Source organism: Canis lupus, chromosome 1 (assembly GCF_048164855.1).
Source record: "Canis lupus baileyi chromosome 1, mCanLup2.hap1, whole genome shotgun sequence".
Classification (NCBI taxonomy): Eukaryota; Metazoa; Chordata; class Mammalia; order Carnivora; family Canidae; genus Canis; species Canis lupus.
Window position 1 is genome coordinate 27,318,982 of NC_132838.1, and position 17,241 is coordinate 27,336,222.

The 17,241-nt window shown below is 35.6% G+C and overlaps 1 protein-coding gene and 1 long non-coding RNA gene across 12 annotated transcripts in view; one reads left to right on the forward strand and one right to left on the reverse strand.

The window, feature by feature from the left end:
• Positions 1-17,241, forward strand: part of EYA4 (EYA transcriptional coactivator and phosphatase 4) — a 306,653-nt gene that overhangs the window by 248,644 nt on the left and 40,768 nt on the right. For 6 of the 11 annotated variants that reach the window (XM_072824123.1, XM_072824116.1, XM_072824125.1 and 3 more), the window contains 5 exons: positions 3,629-3,695; positions 5,093-5,235; positions 5,375-5,518; positions 8,071-8,150; positions 11,651-11,834. In XM_072824123.1, coding sequence (XP_072680224.1) covers positions 3,629-3,695; positions 5,093-5,235; positions 5,375-5,518; positions 8,071-8,150; positions 11,651-11,834 — 618 coding nt within the window. The remainder of the gene's footprint in view (positions 1-3,628; positions 3,696-5,092; positions 5,236-5,374; positions 5,519-8,070; positions 8,151-11,650; positions 11,835-17,241) is intronic. The other 5 variants (XM_072824136.1, XM_072824156.1, XM_072824170.1 and 2 more) reach the window with 1 other exon arrangement.
• LOC140632303 (uncharacterized) lies at positions 1,349-16,539 on the reverse strand. Its single transcript, XR_012029827.1, has 3 exons — positions 16,171-16,539; positions 5,509-5,650; positions 1,349-1,970 (listed from the first exon to the last, which is right to left on the reverse strand). It is a non-coding gene; the product is annotated as an uncharacterized lncRNA (long non-coding RNA).

Consider the following 17,241-nt stretch of genomic DNA (forward strand, 5'->3'; position numbering starts at 1 on the left):
AGAAACAGATGATCCCCTTTCATTAGTTCACACTGAGTGGAAGCAGTAGCTGTATATTCACATAAATATTAGTATTTTAGACAGAAAGATAATAATTCACTCTGCATTGAGATTCACGTGTGCTAGTCCATATCCTTTATAGCAATTCACTTGCTTTCCAGGAGATAAATGGGTGCCAACTTACTCTAGCCATTTTTATTGCTCATCTACCATAACTCTTATAAACATTCTGCAAAGTGAAGGCATGTGAACACATTTTTAGGAAAAGGAGTGGAATTACTAAGTAATTGCTGGCATACTTAAATTCCATACCACAAGTTTATTGAAAACTAAATGACAAAACTGTAGAATTCCACAAGGAATTTCAGAGGTCTCTGATCTGATTTATAGGCAAGAACACAGAGGTGCAGTTAAGTTAAGGGTGGCGAAGGCCATACAGTCCAGGCCTCATAGCTGGTCACTGGTATGAATGAGTACAGAGCCATGTCCTGATCTGCCCAGGGGTCCTTCTGTAATACCCTATTGGAAAATATGAAAATGGAAAAAGAAGTATCTGTGAGTGGTCATCCTATCTAAAATTCGCTCACATTATCTTTACAAATAGTTTCCCAGTTTTCTCTTACCTAGGGCTGTGCTGTCCCATAGCCATATGTGGCTATTGAAGTTGAAATTATTTAAAATTTGGTCAGCCTATCTAAAATTCACTCACATTATCTTTACAAATAGTTTCCCAGTTTTCTCTTATCTAGGGCTGTGCTGTCCCATAGCCATATGTGGCTATTGAAGTTGAAATTATTTAAAATTTGGTAAAAGTAAAAATTTTCTCTCTAGTCACAGCAGTCACAGTTCAAGTGTTTGAAGCTGCATGTTGTCTTTTAGTGGCTCTCATATTGGACAACGCAGATATAGAACATTCCCAACACCATGGACCAGGTTCTTTTTGACAACAATGTTCTAAGTCAGGGATTCTCAACAGCAACACTATTAAAATTTAGCTTTTTTTCCTTTTTTTATGTGGTAAAGGATCTGCCCTCTGCACTGGAAGATGTTTAGCAGCATCCCTGTCATCTATCCCATAATGACCATAGCTCTCTCTAGTTATGACAACCCAAATTGTCTCCAGACATTTAAAATGTCCCCTTGCAAGCAAAATTCCTACCTTCCCTCACCCTTCACTACCCATCTCCTACCCTATTGAGAGTCTAACCTAAGGTGTCACAGTAATTACAGTAAAACCTTAAAATTGTTTGCATCACCTTCTGAGAATCTGGTCATATTGTATAGAAATTTGTTTTAATTAATTTTCAAGACATTTTGAAAACAAGCAGTTTGCTTACTTTTATCTGCAGAGATGATGGAGTATAATGAGATTTGAGTGCTTTTTGTAATCTCTTGATTAATTAAATGACAATGGGGAATGAAAGGAAAGTCTCCTAAATCTGTACATGGTATTCCAGAAACCATACTGGAGATTAGGCTGCCCTGTGGAGGAACAGATTGTACTTTGGTCAGCATAATCTCAACCCACTTTAGTCCAATTTTGTTGTTTTCAGATATCTGCAGATACATAACTTAGAATAAATATATAAATTTTAGTTAAGGAGCATAAGTTCTCCAAGTTTTGTGTGAACATCTTAGTTTCCCGAGCCAAAGGTTTTGCATCCTATTTAGATGTGAACATATATAGACTGAAATTTTAAATGTTGAGCCTTGATACTGTTATGGGTACATTATTTTAATGTTGTCTAGATTCACTCATTAGAGAGAGGAAGATCGTAATTTATTCAGATTTCAATTCAGGTATATGGAGTTTTTTTCTGAAATAATTTTATCCTTTGGCTTATTTTATAAAAGCTGCTGTGGTGAATGGTTCTTTCATTATTTGATGTCTCTTTGGAAAAGCTCTGTGACTTGCGATCTTGAGAAGAGCTGATTTCTATAAACTCTTGAGTGTGCCAAAGTGATGTTTTCTGTTTGAGACAAAAATACATGGAGTTATGCCTCACTTAACTATATTTTTGCAAAGAAAAAAAAAGATTCACTATTCTGAGTTAATAAATCAGATGGAATTTCCTGGGGAATAACACTATTGCTATTATGTAATACACACTTAATGCCTGTGGGGTGGTAGAAAAAGTGTGTTCTCATTGAAATGATTTGAAAGTTTTAAATGTTAAGCTTTTAATAAATCAGTAGGAAATTAATGGTTCATTCGTCAAATGATTTTCAAATTTATATAGCAAATTCACTTAAATTTTGCTTGGTTAAAATATTTAGAACATGACACCTCAAGTCATATTCATATTTCCAAAATTGATTCATGGTATCCTTGAAAACATACTTTCTGCACTAAACTACTTTCTATGAAAACTATAATATACTTTCCATACCTAGAGCTTACAGGCCAAATAGCATTTAAATACATTAAATTCTATGTGTTTATGAAATGACAGATCACAAGGGTACTTAATAGCATTTGGATATAGAAATATATCATGTTTCATAAAATAGTTAGCAACCTAAACCTGTTTGTCACTTTTACAATTCTAAAAGTTTAGCTCCAGAATTATTATGAACAACTTAGAAAGGACGTAGTACTTTGAAGTATAACTATGATTGATTAGACTAAACTAATTCCAGCACTGCATTGTATACTACTTTAATCTTTTTGAAAAGTGAATGAACAGCAGATGGCCTAATAAAGACACTCTGTGTGCTTGCCCAGTACGGATTGGCTCTGAAGGGACTGCCTCAACACTTTGGAGTCCATGTTTTTGCAATACATCTGTCTTAGTCAAGGCAGATGGTTGAAGGAAAGAGAGACTTCCAAATTTCTGAATGCATTCCAGTTTAGTGCTTCGTGTTAGGACAAAATGTTAATAGGACCTGACTTTCACCTCTAAGTTCTTCTAAAAAGAAAATACTCTCTCTGATAGTTCAAAATATATTTGTAAATATGATTGCTGCTGCATTATACAATTATGTTTCTTAAGATGTGGTGCATTATCACTCATTGATTTCTATGCATATCCTAGTTAGTACTCGAGTATTTTGAACTCTGCATTTTTAATTAATTTCATTGGTAAAATTAAAGGCAATATAAAACTGTAGCATTTTATAATTTCAAAATGAAGTTGGAACCTCACAATTTTCTTGAATTTTTATTGTATTTTTAGTAGAACAAAAATGGAGGAAGAGCGATAATGTTGCTGTCGTATGTGAAATTTAAGACCTAAAACATGAAGTTTGAAAATTTCAAAAATTTACTTTTATGTCATGAAATCTTAATTGTCTATAATCAAAGATAATTATTCATACTTAATACATAAGGATATGCTACTGATTTGAAAAGGTAAAAGAATGGCAGAGAGAAAGGATTTGTGAAAAGATTTCATTTTATGCTTGAGGATTTCTTTTTATGCTCTTAAACCAGACTTGAAGTAGTTCAATTAGAAGAAAATATTTAGGCATCTGTTTCTGTTTAGAAGATAAAATTTTTCTGTTTAGAAAATGAGTGAATTTTTAGAAACATCTCTTTAACATGATAATTTCTTCAAACTGGTTATGTCATTCTAGTGAAACATACTCATGAAGCAACTTTTTTTGCACTGGTTTTTATGTCTTACAGTAATAACAAGTAGTGGTTACAGCCCCAGATCAGCACATCAATACTCCCCACAGCTCTATCCTTCCAAGTAAGTGCTCAATAGATTCTTCCAAATTTGTTAGAATCATTTTTCAAGATTACCTTTATTAATCTGTATTTGCATGACATAACTTCAAATTGGGATACATTTATGTATATGTGTGTTATAGATAGTTCAGTATATGGATGCTGGGATAAATTAGTTGGGTGGATTAGACATATGGATAAATATCCTGTACAAATCTAGAAATACAGATAGACTCATGTTTGTCCAGACAGTTCATTTAATTTTGGATTATATACCTTGAGGAAAGCATCAAGCTCAACCAGAAAACAGAAATTTCTTAATGGAAATTCAAAAATGCTGACTAGCTTAAAAGAAAATCTAAAAAGATTGCATTTTATTTCAAATGTTAACACTTCATAATTCGTTCCATATTACATTATTTTCATTGGATTTCAAGTTCTAAAAAACATAAATGAAGTCAACTTTTTTTTAAAGATTTTATCTATTTACTCATGAGAGACACAGAGAGGCACACATAGGCAGAGGGAGAAGGGGAGAAGCAGGCTCCCTGTGGGGAACCTGATGGAGGACTCAATCCCAGGACCCCGGGATCATGACCTGAGCCAAACAAAGGCAGATGCTCAACCACTGAGCCACCCAGGTGTCCCCAAATGAAGTCAACTTATTGAAGACAGTGGTAGAAATTTTCAAGGTTAACAATATTAGGTATATATCTGAATTTGGTTGCAATCAGCCAGATGTGTTGAGATTTGGAATTCGTAATTCACACACATTTAAATGTTATTTTCTGCAGAAACTACAGTCTCTGCCCTTAAGTACAGACTGGTTTTGGATATCTATTTGAGAACATTCTGTAAAATGTGGCATGATAAAGAGAATGGCATTCCATTTCTTTTCAGGAAGCAGCTGTGTATTTTTTTTCCTTTCTTTTCTTTTTTTTTTCTCCCCCCCCACCCCCTCCTCTCTGGTAGAGTTCTTAGTAGGGCCTTTCATGACTTTTGTGTCTGTCATATAGCATTAGGTCACTCACAGTGACTGGAAGTATGCTCATGAGCATATTAACTGGCCTGTGCTCCACTTCTCTTGTCTGCACCTTAATTGGAATACTATTTCAGATGTAAACAAGAATTATATGCCTGGAAGAGACTTTAGATATAATATCAGATCCAAAGTCTTCATTTTATAGGTGAGGTATAAGCCTTTAGGGAGTTTAAACCATTTGTCCTAAGTCACTAGACAGATTTGTAGCAGAGCTTGGGCTCCGGACACTTGGACTTTTGCCCTTTCCTTGTTGTTATAATTGTATTGTGGATAAAGAAGAGGATTACTTCCTGGGTATTATAAGGTTTCACTGAATCTAAGCTGTTTGAAGTATGCAGTCTTTGTTGCCACAGTAATGCTATTTTTCTGATATTTAGGCCCTATCCACACATTCTTTCTACACCAGCAGCTCAAACAATGTCTGCCTATGCAGGCCAGACTCAATATTCGGGGATGCAGCAGCCGGCCGTCTACACAGCCTACTCACAGACCGGACAGCCCTACAGCCTGCCCACTTACGGTATCTCACATCTCTCTGCTCCTTTGCTTATGAGTGGGTAATCCTGCTGCCTCGTGCTTAGATATTCTAGCATAAGTTACAGCTCAGGAGTAAGGTCATTTTACTAACTAAAAGGTCTGCACATGCATTTCCTAAACAGATCTGGGCGTGATGTTGCCAGGCATCAAAACAGAGAGTGGACTTTCACAGACCCAGTCCCCATTACAGAGTGGGTGCCTCAGTTACAGCCCGGGGTTTTCCACCCCACAGCCAGGCCAGACGCCTTATTCTTACCAGATGCCAGGTAAGTCACCACACAGGAAATATATGGGAGGAGGAATTCTCTGAACAAGACTCCTTGGCTGCAGATTAGGAATATGCCTTCATGAGAATGGTTTTAATTGTTATTGCTGTTCACATCAGGAAAGACAAATAACTAGGGGAAAAAAAAAACATGATGAAAGGAATTGAATATACATCAAGAAACACGACCCATGCCAGATTTCAGTATGTAAGTTGAAGTTGCATAAAACTGGCAGGACGCTAGGTCCAAAACAAAGTAAACTCTGAGCCATGCCAGGCACACATTATGGCATCTACTTAAGCAAGGTTCAAAAATTCATGTCAAGTCCCAGGGTTTTTTTGTCAGTATTCCTTAAGCATATAACGCAGTTTTAATTATATTTATAATTGAATTAGTACTTTTCTTTTTTTTTTTTTTAATTTTTATTTATTTATGATAGTCACACAGAGAGAGAGAGAGAGGCAGAGACAAAGGCAGAGGGAGAAGCAGGCTCCATGCACCGGGAGCCCGACGTGGGATTCGATCCCGGGTCTCCAGGATCGTGCCCTGGGCCAAAGGCAGGCGCTAAACCGCTGCGCCACTCAGGGATCCCGAATTAGTACTTTTCTAGATCCCGTTTACCATTGAATGATTGTGGAGTATTTGTTCATTCCTAATATACCTCTCCTCTATTAATACTATATTTCTTAATAGGAGTGTTCATATAATTTGTACCTCCACCTGAAAAAAATCCTCCTGTATGAGTATTTCATTTTGCTTCTATGTGTGATCATTATTTAGTAATTGCAGAAAGAACTTTAGTGACATAGTAAATACATTAAAAGTTTTTTCTGGGGATCCCTGGGTGGCGCAGCGGTTTGGCGCCTGCCTTTGGCCCAGGGCGCGATCCTGGAGACCCGGGATCGAATCCCACATCAGGCTCCCGGTGCATGGAGCCTGCTTCTCCCTCTGCCTGTGTCTCTGCCTCTCTCTCTCTCTGTGACTATCATAAATAAATAAAAATTAAAAAAAAATAAAAAAAATAAAAATAAAAGTTTTTTCTACCATTTTGTCTATATCATTAGTCATACATTTGGGGTTACATGAACATATTTTAATCAACTAGTGTTGAAATTTTAGTCCATTGACTAAAATGAAATAATTATCTAGACTTTTTTGGCTGAAATAGCAGGTCTCTTTTTACCTAAAATGTAGGTAGAAATATACTTGCATAGATGCTAAAGCCCCAATGAGCCGCACAGCTTCAGTTAAGAGTAAAAGCAACTATGAGTACACTTTCACTTATTCCCCAAAATACTTTTGTATTGGACATTCTGGACCAGGTCAGTTTGTGTTAATTAGATAATATTATTGCAGTTCAGAACATGTTGATAAAACAATCAGCTCTGTCAATAGTCTTTCATTTTACTTCTTTACAAGTACATTCCATAGAACATAATTTTCTTTAAGATTTTTATTTATTTATTCATGAGATACACAGAGAGAGAGAAAGAGAGACAGAGAGAGAGAGAGAGAGAGAGTGAGGCAGAGACACAGGCAGAGGAAGAAGCAGGCTCCATGCAGGGAGCCCAATGTGGGACTCAATCCCAGGTCTCCAGGATCACACCCTGGGCTGAAGGCGGCGCTAAACCGCTGAGCCACCCGTGCTGCCCCATAGAACATATTTTTTTAAAAATCTCTAAATTTATATTTCACTTATTTTTGCCCTAATTTTTAAAAAATAAGTAAAATTCTGACCTTATAGTCAAATTTCATTTTTTAAAAATTTTTTAAAAAGTTTTATTTATTTATTTGAGGAAAACTGTGCAAGAGCAGGGGATGGGGGCAATGTGGGGAGAGAAGGAGAGGGAGAAGCAGACTCCCCACTAAGCAGAGAGCCCAATGCAGGGCTGGATCCCAGGACCCTGAGATCATGATCTGAGCCAAAGACAGTCAGTTAACTGACTTAGCCACCCAGGAGCCCCATAACCTTATAGTCAAATTTTAGAAGGCCCTCAAACCTTATGTGATTGTAGTGAACAGCTCTCCCTTGACGCTGAGCCCTAGTTCACATCTCTCTTGGTTGTAAGAAAAGGACATAGGAGGAAATAAAAGGTTGCTGTAAGCGTCAATTTTTAGTAGGTTCTGTGTTTGTTTCTTAAGCTAATCTCATCCAAATGTTTAACTCAAGTGGTTTCTATGTTCATATGCAGTTGGTATGACCATCTAAAAGTTCCAGTAGCTTCCTAGAAGCACTCTGCCTGCATAGTATTTTATTCTTTGAGAACCTCTGCTCTTTAAACATTTAGCTTTTAAAGTTTAGCTGCTGAATTAAGACCATTCCCATGTACTCTTGAGTCCAACAGACATCTGTACCAAAGACTTTAACTGTTGTCACAAGAGGGATAGAGCTAAGACACATTTTTCTTTATAAATCTCTCTACTTCAAATTGCACATTTTGTTGCCTTAACAAAATTAAAAATATATTTCTCTCCTTGGATTCTGCAAAATGAAGTGTTTTATTATTTTGCAAAGAAATACTTTTTAAATGCAGCTTGTTCTTTATTTCTAGGTTCTAGTTTTGCACCATCATCTACTATTTATGCAAATAATTCAGTTTCCAATTCAACAAATTTTAGCAGTTCACAACAGGTATAGTAACTTTTTTGTATTTAGGCTTTTTGTATTTGTTTCATATCTATGAGGAATACTTTCAGGTTGTCATATAAGTGCATATTTTCCTAGAAAAAAAAGATTTCTGTATTTAAAATTAAGATGGCATTTCAAGGTGGTAAAAATTAGCTATCCAGAATTCTTGGGATCTGTTTTATTCTGGTTATTTTAGGTTTTCTGGTTGCTAAAAATTTGCTCTTTAAACATTTAAGCTCTGATTATTTTAATCATTTGGCATATAATTACACAATGTATTGCATATTTTCTCATGATCTTAAACTGTACTAAACATAATTTTGTTTTTTGGATAAGTTGCTGTGAAGAGATTGAACTACAACCAAGAATTAGGTTATGACTTTTTAAATCCAGAATATTTGTTATTAGACCAAATGCCTCTTGGATTTTTTTTTCTTTTAGTTCTGTGATTCATTTTAATAAATATTTGATTCTTACTGCCTGACAGCTATGATTTTTGCTTTTGTCACTGTACTTGCCTCTAGCAATCCTTAGTCCCTTTCCTAACTATGTTTTCTTAGTATTTTTGTGAGTTCTAAAATCTAATTTGTTAGAGTTATGTGTGGAGCAAGAGTGAATATTGCTGATGAGTGAATATACTGATGCTTCAGAATCTTTTGTCCTTATTCCCTAGTTCTTAGTCATGTTCAAAGTAGTTGAGATAGAAGGATATTTGATTTCCATGGTAGATAATACACTATTTTACTTTAACATAGTTGTTGGACTTTTATATATTCTAAAATCTAAGTTTTATTGCACAGGTGTGCTCTTTGGATTTACTGAAGGAATTATATTACCTTCTTTTAATGTTTATTAATGTAACAAAAGGAAAAATAGAAATTTGATTATTAAGTAGTGTGGAAGAAAAATATTTTAAAAAGATTCATAAAGGACAAGAAAGATTTATGTTATAAAACAGATCCACTACTATCTGATGATTTAAATACAGTGGCTCCAATATAAAACATAACCTGTATTTTGGACCATAGTTGGAATACCAGTCCATTATTTTAGTTAATAGTTATTGAGTAGTTATAATGTATTAGGAACTGGTCTGTATGCTGGGGACATGTTAAGTGAAGATAGGAGTGGATAGAACCTGGTTCCTGCCTCCTGGAGCTTAGCAACTACTGAGATACTACTAGGCATTACTAACCATAAACTTATCAGTAAACACATAAAAAAATATAGAATTGGAAAGCATGAGGAGTTGTAACAGAGTCCTAGTAAAAATATTAATAGAAATCTAATTTTGAGTAGGGAAGATATTGTGGAATGCTTCTCTATGGAAGTGATATTCAGGCCAAATCTTCTAAGGGTTTGGTGAACAAAGAGGGTTGGGGTGTTTTAGACATAGAAAGTAGCATGTACCAAACCTCTGAGAGGTAAAAACCTTGTTGTTCCAAGGAAGTCAAAGAAGGGGAGGGTTTAGTTTGTGCATGAGGGCAGATGGGGAAGCAGATGTATAAACATAGGCCTACCCCTGTGTATGTCAGACTGTGTATTGGTATGTAAGGCTCTGTATGTGTATCCCTCTGTAAGGGATTTCAATTTTATTCCAAGCCCAGTGGGAAGTTATTAAAGGATTTTGAGCAGGAGAATAACATCATACAGCTTATGTTTTGAAAAGATTACTCTGGCTTTCTACACTTTGGAGAAACCTCAACATAGAAATGAGACAAATTAGAAAACCTGTCCACCAGCTCCAACAGGAAGTGAAGGTAGCTTGGACCAGGGTGACCATAGTGGGATGAAGAGAAGAGGAGATCTTTAAGATATGTTGAGTACAAAAAGACATTTTAATCACCAGGAGCCGGCAGTCTGGGCCTTTCCTGTAAGTCCCTCCATCTTCCCATGAGGATGTTAGCAACCTCAGGTAGAGTGTCAGTACACTAATGTCAGAGTCAGTGTCTCTGGGCTCCAGTTCTAGCTCTGAAGCTGTCCCACATTGAACAGATAGATCACTTAACCACACTGTGTCTTCATTCCCCTCAATGCACAGTGGGGTAATAATACCACATAGGAGAGTGTGAGGATTAAATGAGATTGTAAATCCACTTAGAACACTGCCTGACAACCAAGTAAGTACTGTTTTAAATATTTTACTCTGAGAAAGATAGGTTGCTAGGAACTTTGTCTAAGTATTGCTGAGAGGTTTTCTTCCTTAGCTTACAGGTGGTAAAGAGGAACATCAGATCCTGAAGTTAATAGACAAATAGAATTTTAGTTTTCTGCCAGACTAGAATTGGACCAGACAACACGGCAGTTGGGGTGCCAACCCTCCACGCAGTCAAAAATCCATGCATAACCTTTGCTCCAGAACTTAACTAAAATAGCCCACTGTTAACAGGAAGCCTTACAGATAACATAAACAGTTAACACATACTTTATATATTATATGTATTGTATATTGTATTCTTACAGTAAAGTAAGCTAGAAAGTAGAAAATGTTATTAAGAAAACCACAAGGAAGAGAAAATACATTTACAGACTGTACTATATTTACTGGAAAAATCTGCATATGAAAGGAACCATACAATTCAAACCCATGTTGGTCAAGGGTCAACTGTACTTAATCCTTTCTGATAATACACATATTTTCTTATACAGAGAATTTCCCATTTTGGAAACCACATCAGACGTGGACCTTTGTTCCCTTAGGAACATGTATCAGGGAATCAATCCTGACCAAGGATTTGTCATCACTCATAACAACTTGGGCTAAAACATGCTAAATACATTAAATGCCAATTATTGCAACAAATTCTTATTCATTATCTTATTATGTAAAAGGATTTTGAAGGATTACTTAGACCACTTTCAGGGTCTTAGAATTTTTTAATAAAAGGCAGGTTGGAGGAGTTGATCCAATACTTCCTCTTTTTCTCTAGCAAATGAGGCAAACTCAATGTTTGAAAATCTCACTAGAGACTTTAAGTCAAGACCTTAGATGACACATTGCCTATGAAAGGCTGAGTAAAAAAAACTCTTACTCATTTTTTAATTTATTCTTTATTTCATCCATAATTATCAAGAGTATCCCAGAAGGGTAGCAGAAATCACAATGTCCCTATGGAAGATGAGAAGGGCAGCTATACCATCTCCTTGCTGGTGATATTAGGAAATGTGTAAGAACCGGTGCTGTGAATATGACTCATTCCACTTTCTTTTCTCCTCTTCTAGTACATAAGACCTTATGATGTACATCCTTGAATAAGTAATCATGGATAAGTGAGGTATATGAAACCTTTAGGCAGTTTGAGAATTTTGCTGGACCTGATTTGCAAAGCCAGCAGGGTAGTTCATAACTGTGTGCACTCACTAGGATCACCTCAAAATTGTGGACTCCAAAACAAATGGAGCCAAATATTAATCTTTCAGTTATCATAGTGATTGCTCTTCTTTGGAGCACGCTGGAAGTAATTTCTCCCTCAGGCACACATATGTCTCAATTATTATTTCAGGATTACCCATCCTACACAGCCTTTGGCCAAAACCAGTATGCACAGTATTATTCAGCATCAACGTATGGAGCATATATGACATCAAATAACACAGCTGATGGCACATCATCCTCGACCTCAACCTATCAGTTGCAGGAATCTCTCCCAGGACTGACTAGCCAACCAGGTACAGATCTTCATCCAGGTGAAATACTTTTATGTTTTGCTGGGTCTAATAATATTCAGAAAAAGGACATTTTGGAAACAAGGCTGAAAGTTGTCATCTAATTATGCTGATGTTTAATCTATACCAGTACCACTGTATAAGATGAGGCTTTTCTTCTGGCATTTCAGAAAAACCCTTCTTTTAGATGTGGATGGTTAAGAGATTTTAATTTAAAAAAAAAATATATATATATGCACACACACTACACATTCATATATATATATATATATATATATGTAAATATAAATAGGTCAGTGGACTTTTTGCCTTTCTTTTGTAAAGATCTTGACAATACAGAAAAGCTGTAATAATATTATCTTCCTTTAAGCTTGAGAAACTGTTTAGCTCCTTCATCTTTGTGAGTCATCAGTAGCTCCAGCCAGTGAACATTTCCTACATTCCTAGGATTTATAGGATCATTGGTAGGTAGTTTAATATCTTTGTCTGTTTAGAACTTACTTAAAATCCATTGTATTCTTCGTTGTCAGAAGCTTATCTGCAGTGCTACTGGATTTGAATTTGCTGACATAGCTGAAGTATTTAAAGTTAAAAGCAAATTTAATAAAGATTCATTGTAGCCCTATTCAAAATTCCAGCAGGACTTTTTGGAGAAACCATCAAGATGATTCTAAAATTACAAGGAAAGGCAAAGAAACTAGATTAGCTGAAATAATTTTGAAAAATAAAGTTTGGGGACTTTCATTGCCTGATTTCATGAGTTATTATAAAATACAGTTATCAACAATGTGTGGTACTGGCAAAAGAATACATAGGACAATGAAGTAGTAATAAAGAGTCAAGAAATAGACCCAATATGCATACACTGGAAAATGGATCTTTGACAAAGGCGCAAAGTCATTTGGAAAATAAAGGGTTTTTTGTTTGTTTGTTTGCTTGTTTGTTTTCAAAAAAATGGTACTGGAACAATTGGATGTCTGTATGTGAAAATAACAACAATAATAGCAAGAACAAAAAACAAATCCTAAAACAGAATCTTGACTTATAACTCACCAATACAATACACATAGAAGCTAAAACCGTAAACCTTCTAGAAGAAAATAGTGGAAATTTTTGTAGCCTTGTATTTGTAGCCTTGTATTACATAAAGATTTTTTACATAAAGAGTATTATGTAATAATAGTATTATATAATATCGTAGGTACATATGTAGGCATACACGTTATAGGTACAACAATAGAAACACAATCCCTAAAAGAAAAGAAATTAGCCTTCATAAAATCAAGAACTTCTGCTCTTTGAGAGACACTGTTACAAAAATAAAAAGGCAAGCCACAGATTTGGAGGAAATACTCATAAAACGCATATCTGATAAAGGACTTGTATCCAGAATATATAAAGAACTATCAAGATTTGATTTTAAAAAATGAAGTTAAGAATTTTTATGATCACCATTAATATGTTCAAGCTTATATTTCTGCCCTCAGTTATTTGCAAGGTGCAGACTTATCTTTTTTGCTCAGTGTTGGAAGGGCAAGAAACATGGTCACAACACTGCAAATTCTTTCTAACTGGACCAGTGATTCCAAGAAGATTTAAGACCATTTAACAATTATTTATGAGTGCCTATTAGGTTCCAGGTACTGCTGATGTTTCAGTAGTGAATGAGTTCTCTGCATCCCTTTAGCTTCCATTTGACAAGCAGGACAAATACCAAGCAAATAATTAAAATTGTATAGGTGTTGAAAAGGGAAAATGCATCTATAATAGGAGGAATATTAGCAAGATAACTAATTTGAACCAAAAAAAATGATAATGAAGCTGACACTTCAATTAACAGCCAAGAAATGCTCAGGTCATGAATTGATGAATGGTGACATCATTTCTTTTTGGTTGCCTGTTCAGAATAGGGTCTATGACCCCAAGGAAAAACCATTTAGTGTTCTACTAGACTTCATCTTCCTACTTTCAGTTTCTTTCTCCTTATCTTCCCTTTAGATCCTCCTCCTGTGACCGCACAGCCCCCTTGAATTTCTGGTCCTTGCCCCCATAAGGCTCCTGTTTAGGCTTTTCATCTAGCCTCAGCCTTTCCGAGCAGTTGTGTCCTATGCAGGGCCAGGACTAAGGTAGGGTCAGGGAAGCACGGGACACACAATTGAAGGAGACATTCATTTTCACGGCCCTTAAATATTACACCCTTAGTGCCTCAGTCACCTTAAACTCATTTCAGCCTAAATCCCATGTTCTAAATCTGTCCTGATCCTCATTGAGTCAGTACTTGCATTTCATCAAGAATATTACCTCAATTTAAAGATTGTGTGGGGCACCTTTCTGGCACAGACAGTTAAGCATCCCATTCTTAGTTTTGGCTCAAATCATGATCTCAGGATCATGAGATTGAGCCCCATGTTAGGGTCCCTGCTCAGCAAGGAACCTACTAGAGACTCTCTCCCTTTCCCTCTCCCTCTCCTCCCTCCCCACTTGCATGCATGCGTGTGCTCTCTCAAATAAATCAATAAATAAATCTTTGGAAGGAAGGAAGGAGAGAGAGAGAGAGGAAGAAAGAGAGAGAAGGAGGCAGGGAGGGAGGGATGCATGGAAGGGAGGAAAAAGCAAACATGATTTCAGAATACTTGCTTAACAGATAGTGAAGATGTTTTAGCTAAGGAGATATCTTACCACACTGTGAAAGATTTTTCTCAATAGTAAATACATAGAGAAAACAGGTAGGATGACTGTGTTCAAAAACGAAATCACAGAAGTATTTGATCATCAAGATACTGGAGACTGAATGATAGGACCAGGACCAGCAGACGGTTTTTACTAGACGGTTTTACTAGACTAGAACTACCATGAGTGAAAAACATTTGGTTTTCAAATATGATATCTACTGGGTAACACTTTGAATTAAAGGTTGATTTAGCTCTAATTTCATTGTGATCACAAAAGAGTCTCTGCAGGAAGGACACTGATAAATACTTTCCATTAACTGAAGAATAATAAATATTCAGAATAGCTTTTTTGTTTACATTTAAAATACCAAATGCATGTAGATATTCTGAATGTTTGATTTTGGATGTGACACATCCATGTGTAACATTCTCACAGTCACTATCAGAATGCAATTTCTTCAGCTGCCCATTCATTGCTAGCACCAACCAATACAGTTTGACATGTATTTCAGATCTTATCAGATTTTCTGTTGAATCTAAAGAAGTAATTTTTACTTATAACTATATTATTCTATCAACCAAAATTATAACAATGCACATGTCTGGATTTTTAGGGAATTCTGTGACCCCAGACCTTTAGTCAAGGTAGTTTTGAGTTTGATTTTGCCTTTCAAGATCTGGCATGCATCCAAAAAGTCAAAAAGTTTATAACTATGGGATTTTTCTTTGTTATTGATGAAATTTGAGGTACTTAGTTCAAGGGATATGAAAAGTATTTCCCATTGACCAGCTCTGCATTTTGGACAAAATGCAGAGACCTAACAATTAAATCCACAGTTTTTCATAAATCATTTATTTATTCACAGCTCTCATTTTGAAAATAAAAACGTACTTTATATTCTATAGTAGACAGCTAGTGGTTCTGGCTTAGAGATAAACCTAAAGGAAATGAAGTTGTACCTAAATAACCAAAGCTTGGAAGGTGTAGTTATTCATTCTTGTACTGATTAAAGGAGAATTATTCAACCACTATAGTGTTGGCCCAAAAAAAGCCTAGGGCAATTGGTAATGACTGATGTTATTTGGAAATTGCAATAGCATTCAGTTATTGGCTTTACCTTATTAGGCAGTTTGACAATGTATTTAAAGAAACAGTAGTATACTGATTAAGAACAGATATTTGGGTTTGTTACCTTTATAAAGATCTCTTTTTGCCTTTGACCAAAGATAATCTCAGTTATATTAGATTTTTGATTCACATTCAGAAAGTTTGATGGGTGATTAGCACATTAAAATTAGAGATTTTTGTAGTTCCTCCTCTTTTAATGTTTTTAAACATCTTTAAAATGATAATTGGTAATTTGTAACAGTATCATCCTTTACACTGAGACCTTGGCAAACATTACAGTACATTAGCTAATTAAACTTTACAGGTGCTTCAGAAAAGTAAAGGATACAGTAAGATCACTTCACTCTTTGAAAAGAAGCCAGTTTCTTAGGCAGAACTCAGTAGATTTTCCATAGCTTCACAGCATTTCACACAAGGACAGGAAGGAAGACAAAGTGCTCATGCATTTCATTGAAGCTAACAAGAGGATTTAGACAGAAAGGACTGGCCACATTTAACTTCTCTGCCAATTTGCCTTTTCCCTACATGCAGGATTAATGTACCCTTGTGCAATTACCTGAGTGAAATTTGGCAGAGACACTGGAATTAACAGGTTTCTCTTAAAAAAAAAAAAAAAAAAAAGTGTCACCAAATGTTTAATGACCAGTGGAGCTCAAGTTCCTGGTTTTTCCCTTTATCAGAAGAAAGGATAGCACCTTCAAAAGATACAGAGGTCAGAACAGTTTCACCTGGGTAGTTACTATAGGAGCCCAGATAACTCACACACACACTCTTCAGGACCTACTCTTTTACCATGAAGATCTTCCAATGAATTCATTGGCCCTTACTCTCACAAAACTGCTTAAAGTCTATATACTCTTTTGACGGGTAGAAACAGATATAATTTTGACCTCTTTGTAACCCGGAGGATGGAGGATCTGTTGCTATTTGGGAAAGAAAGGGTTGCCTAGTGGTTAAAGCAGGAATTCTGGAATCATATCAGCATTCTGCATAGGAGCTATTTCATCTTGGTAAGTTAATTTAAAATCTTATATGCCTCTGGTTCTTCCATTATTAAAAAAGAATAATGAAGGACCAAATGGACTGGGTTAGAGAGGCATTTAAGTCAGACATATATATGTAAAAAATGTTTTACAGTAAAGAGCTCTGACAAATCAATAAGAAAAAGATAACCCAAATTTTTAATAGGCAAAAGATTTAAAGTTACCTCATAAGAAGAAGATACAAAATGGACAAAAAAATACAAAAAAAAAGGTTTTACATCATTATTCATCAAGAAGTTGCTGATTAAAACTATAATGAGACCAAAATACCCCCACAGTGGTTAATATCAAAAAGACTAGCAATACTAAGTATTGGCAAGGATGTGGAACAACTAAAAATGTTGTTGCTAGTGAGTGAATTAATACAACCACACTTGAAAAAGGATGTCAGTGTCTACGCAAGATGAGCATACCTTTTCCTTCTGGACCAGCAGTCCCACTGCTAAGAATATACCTTAGCAGAATAGGAGCTAATGTCCATTAGACATGTACAAGAATGTTTATAGCAGATTTATTTGTTGTAACTGCCTAAAACTAAAAATAACCTAATATTCACTCACAAAATGGATAAAGTATAGTAAACA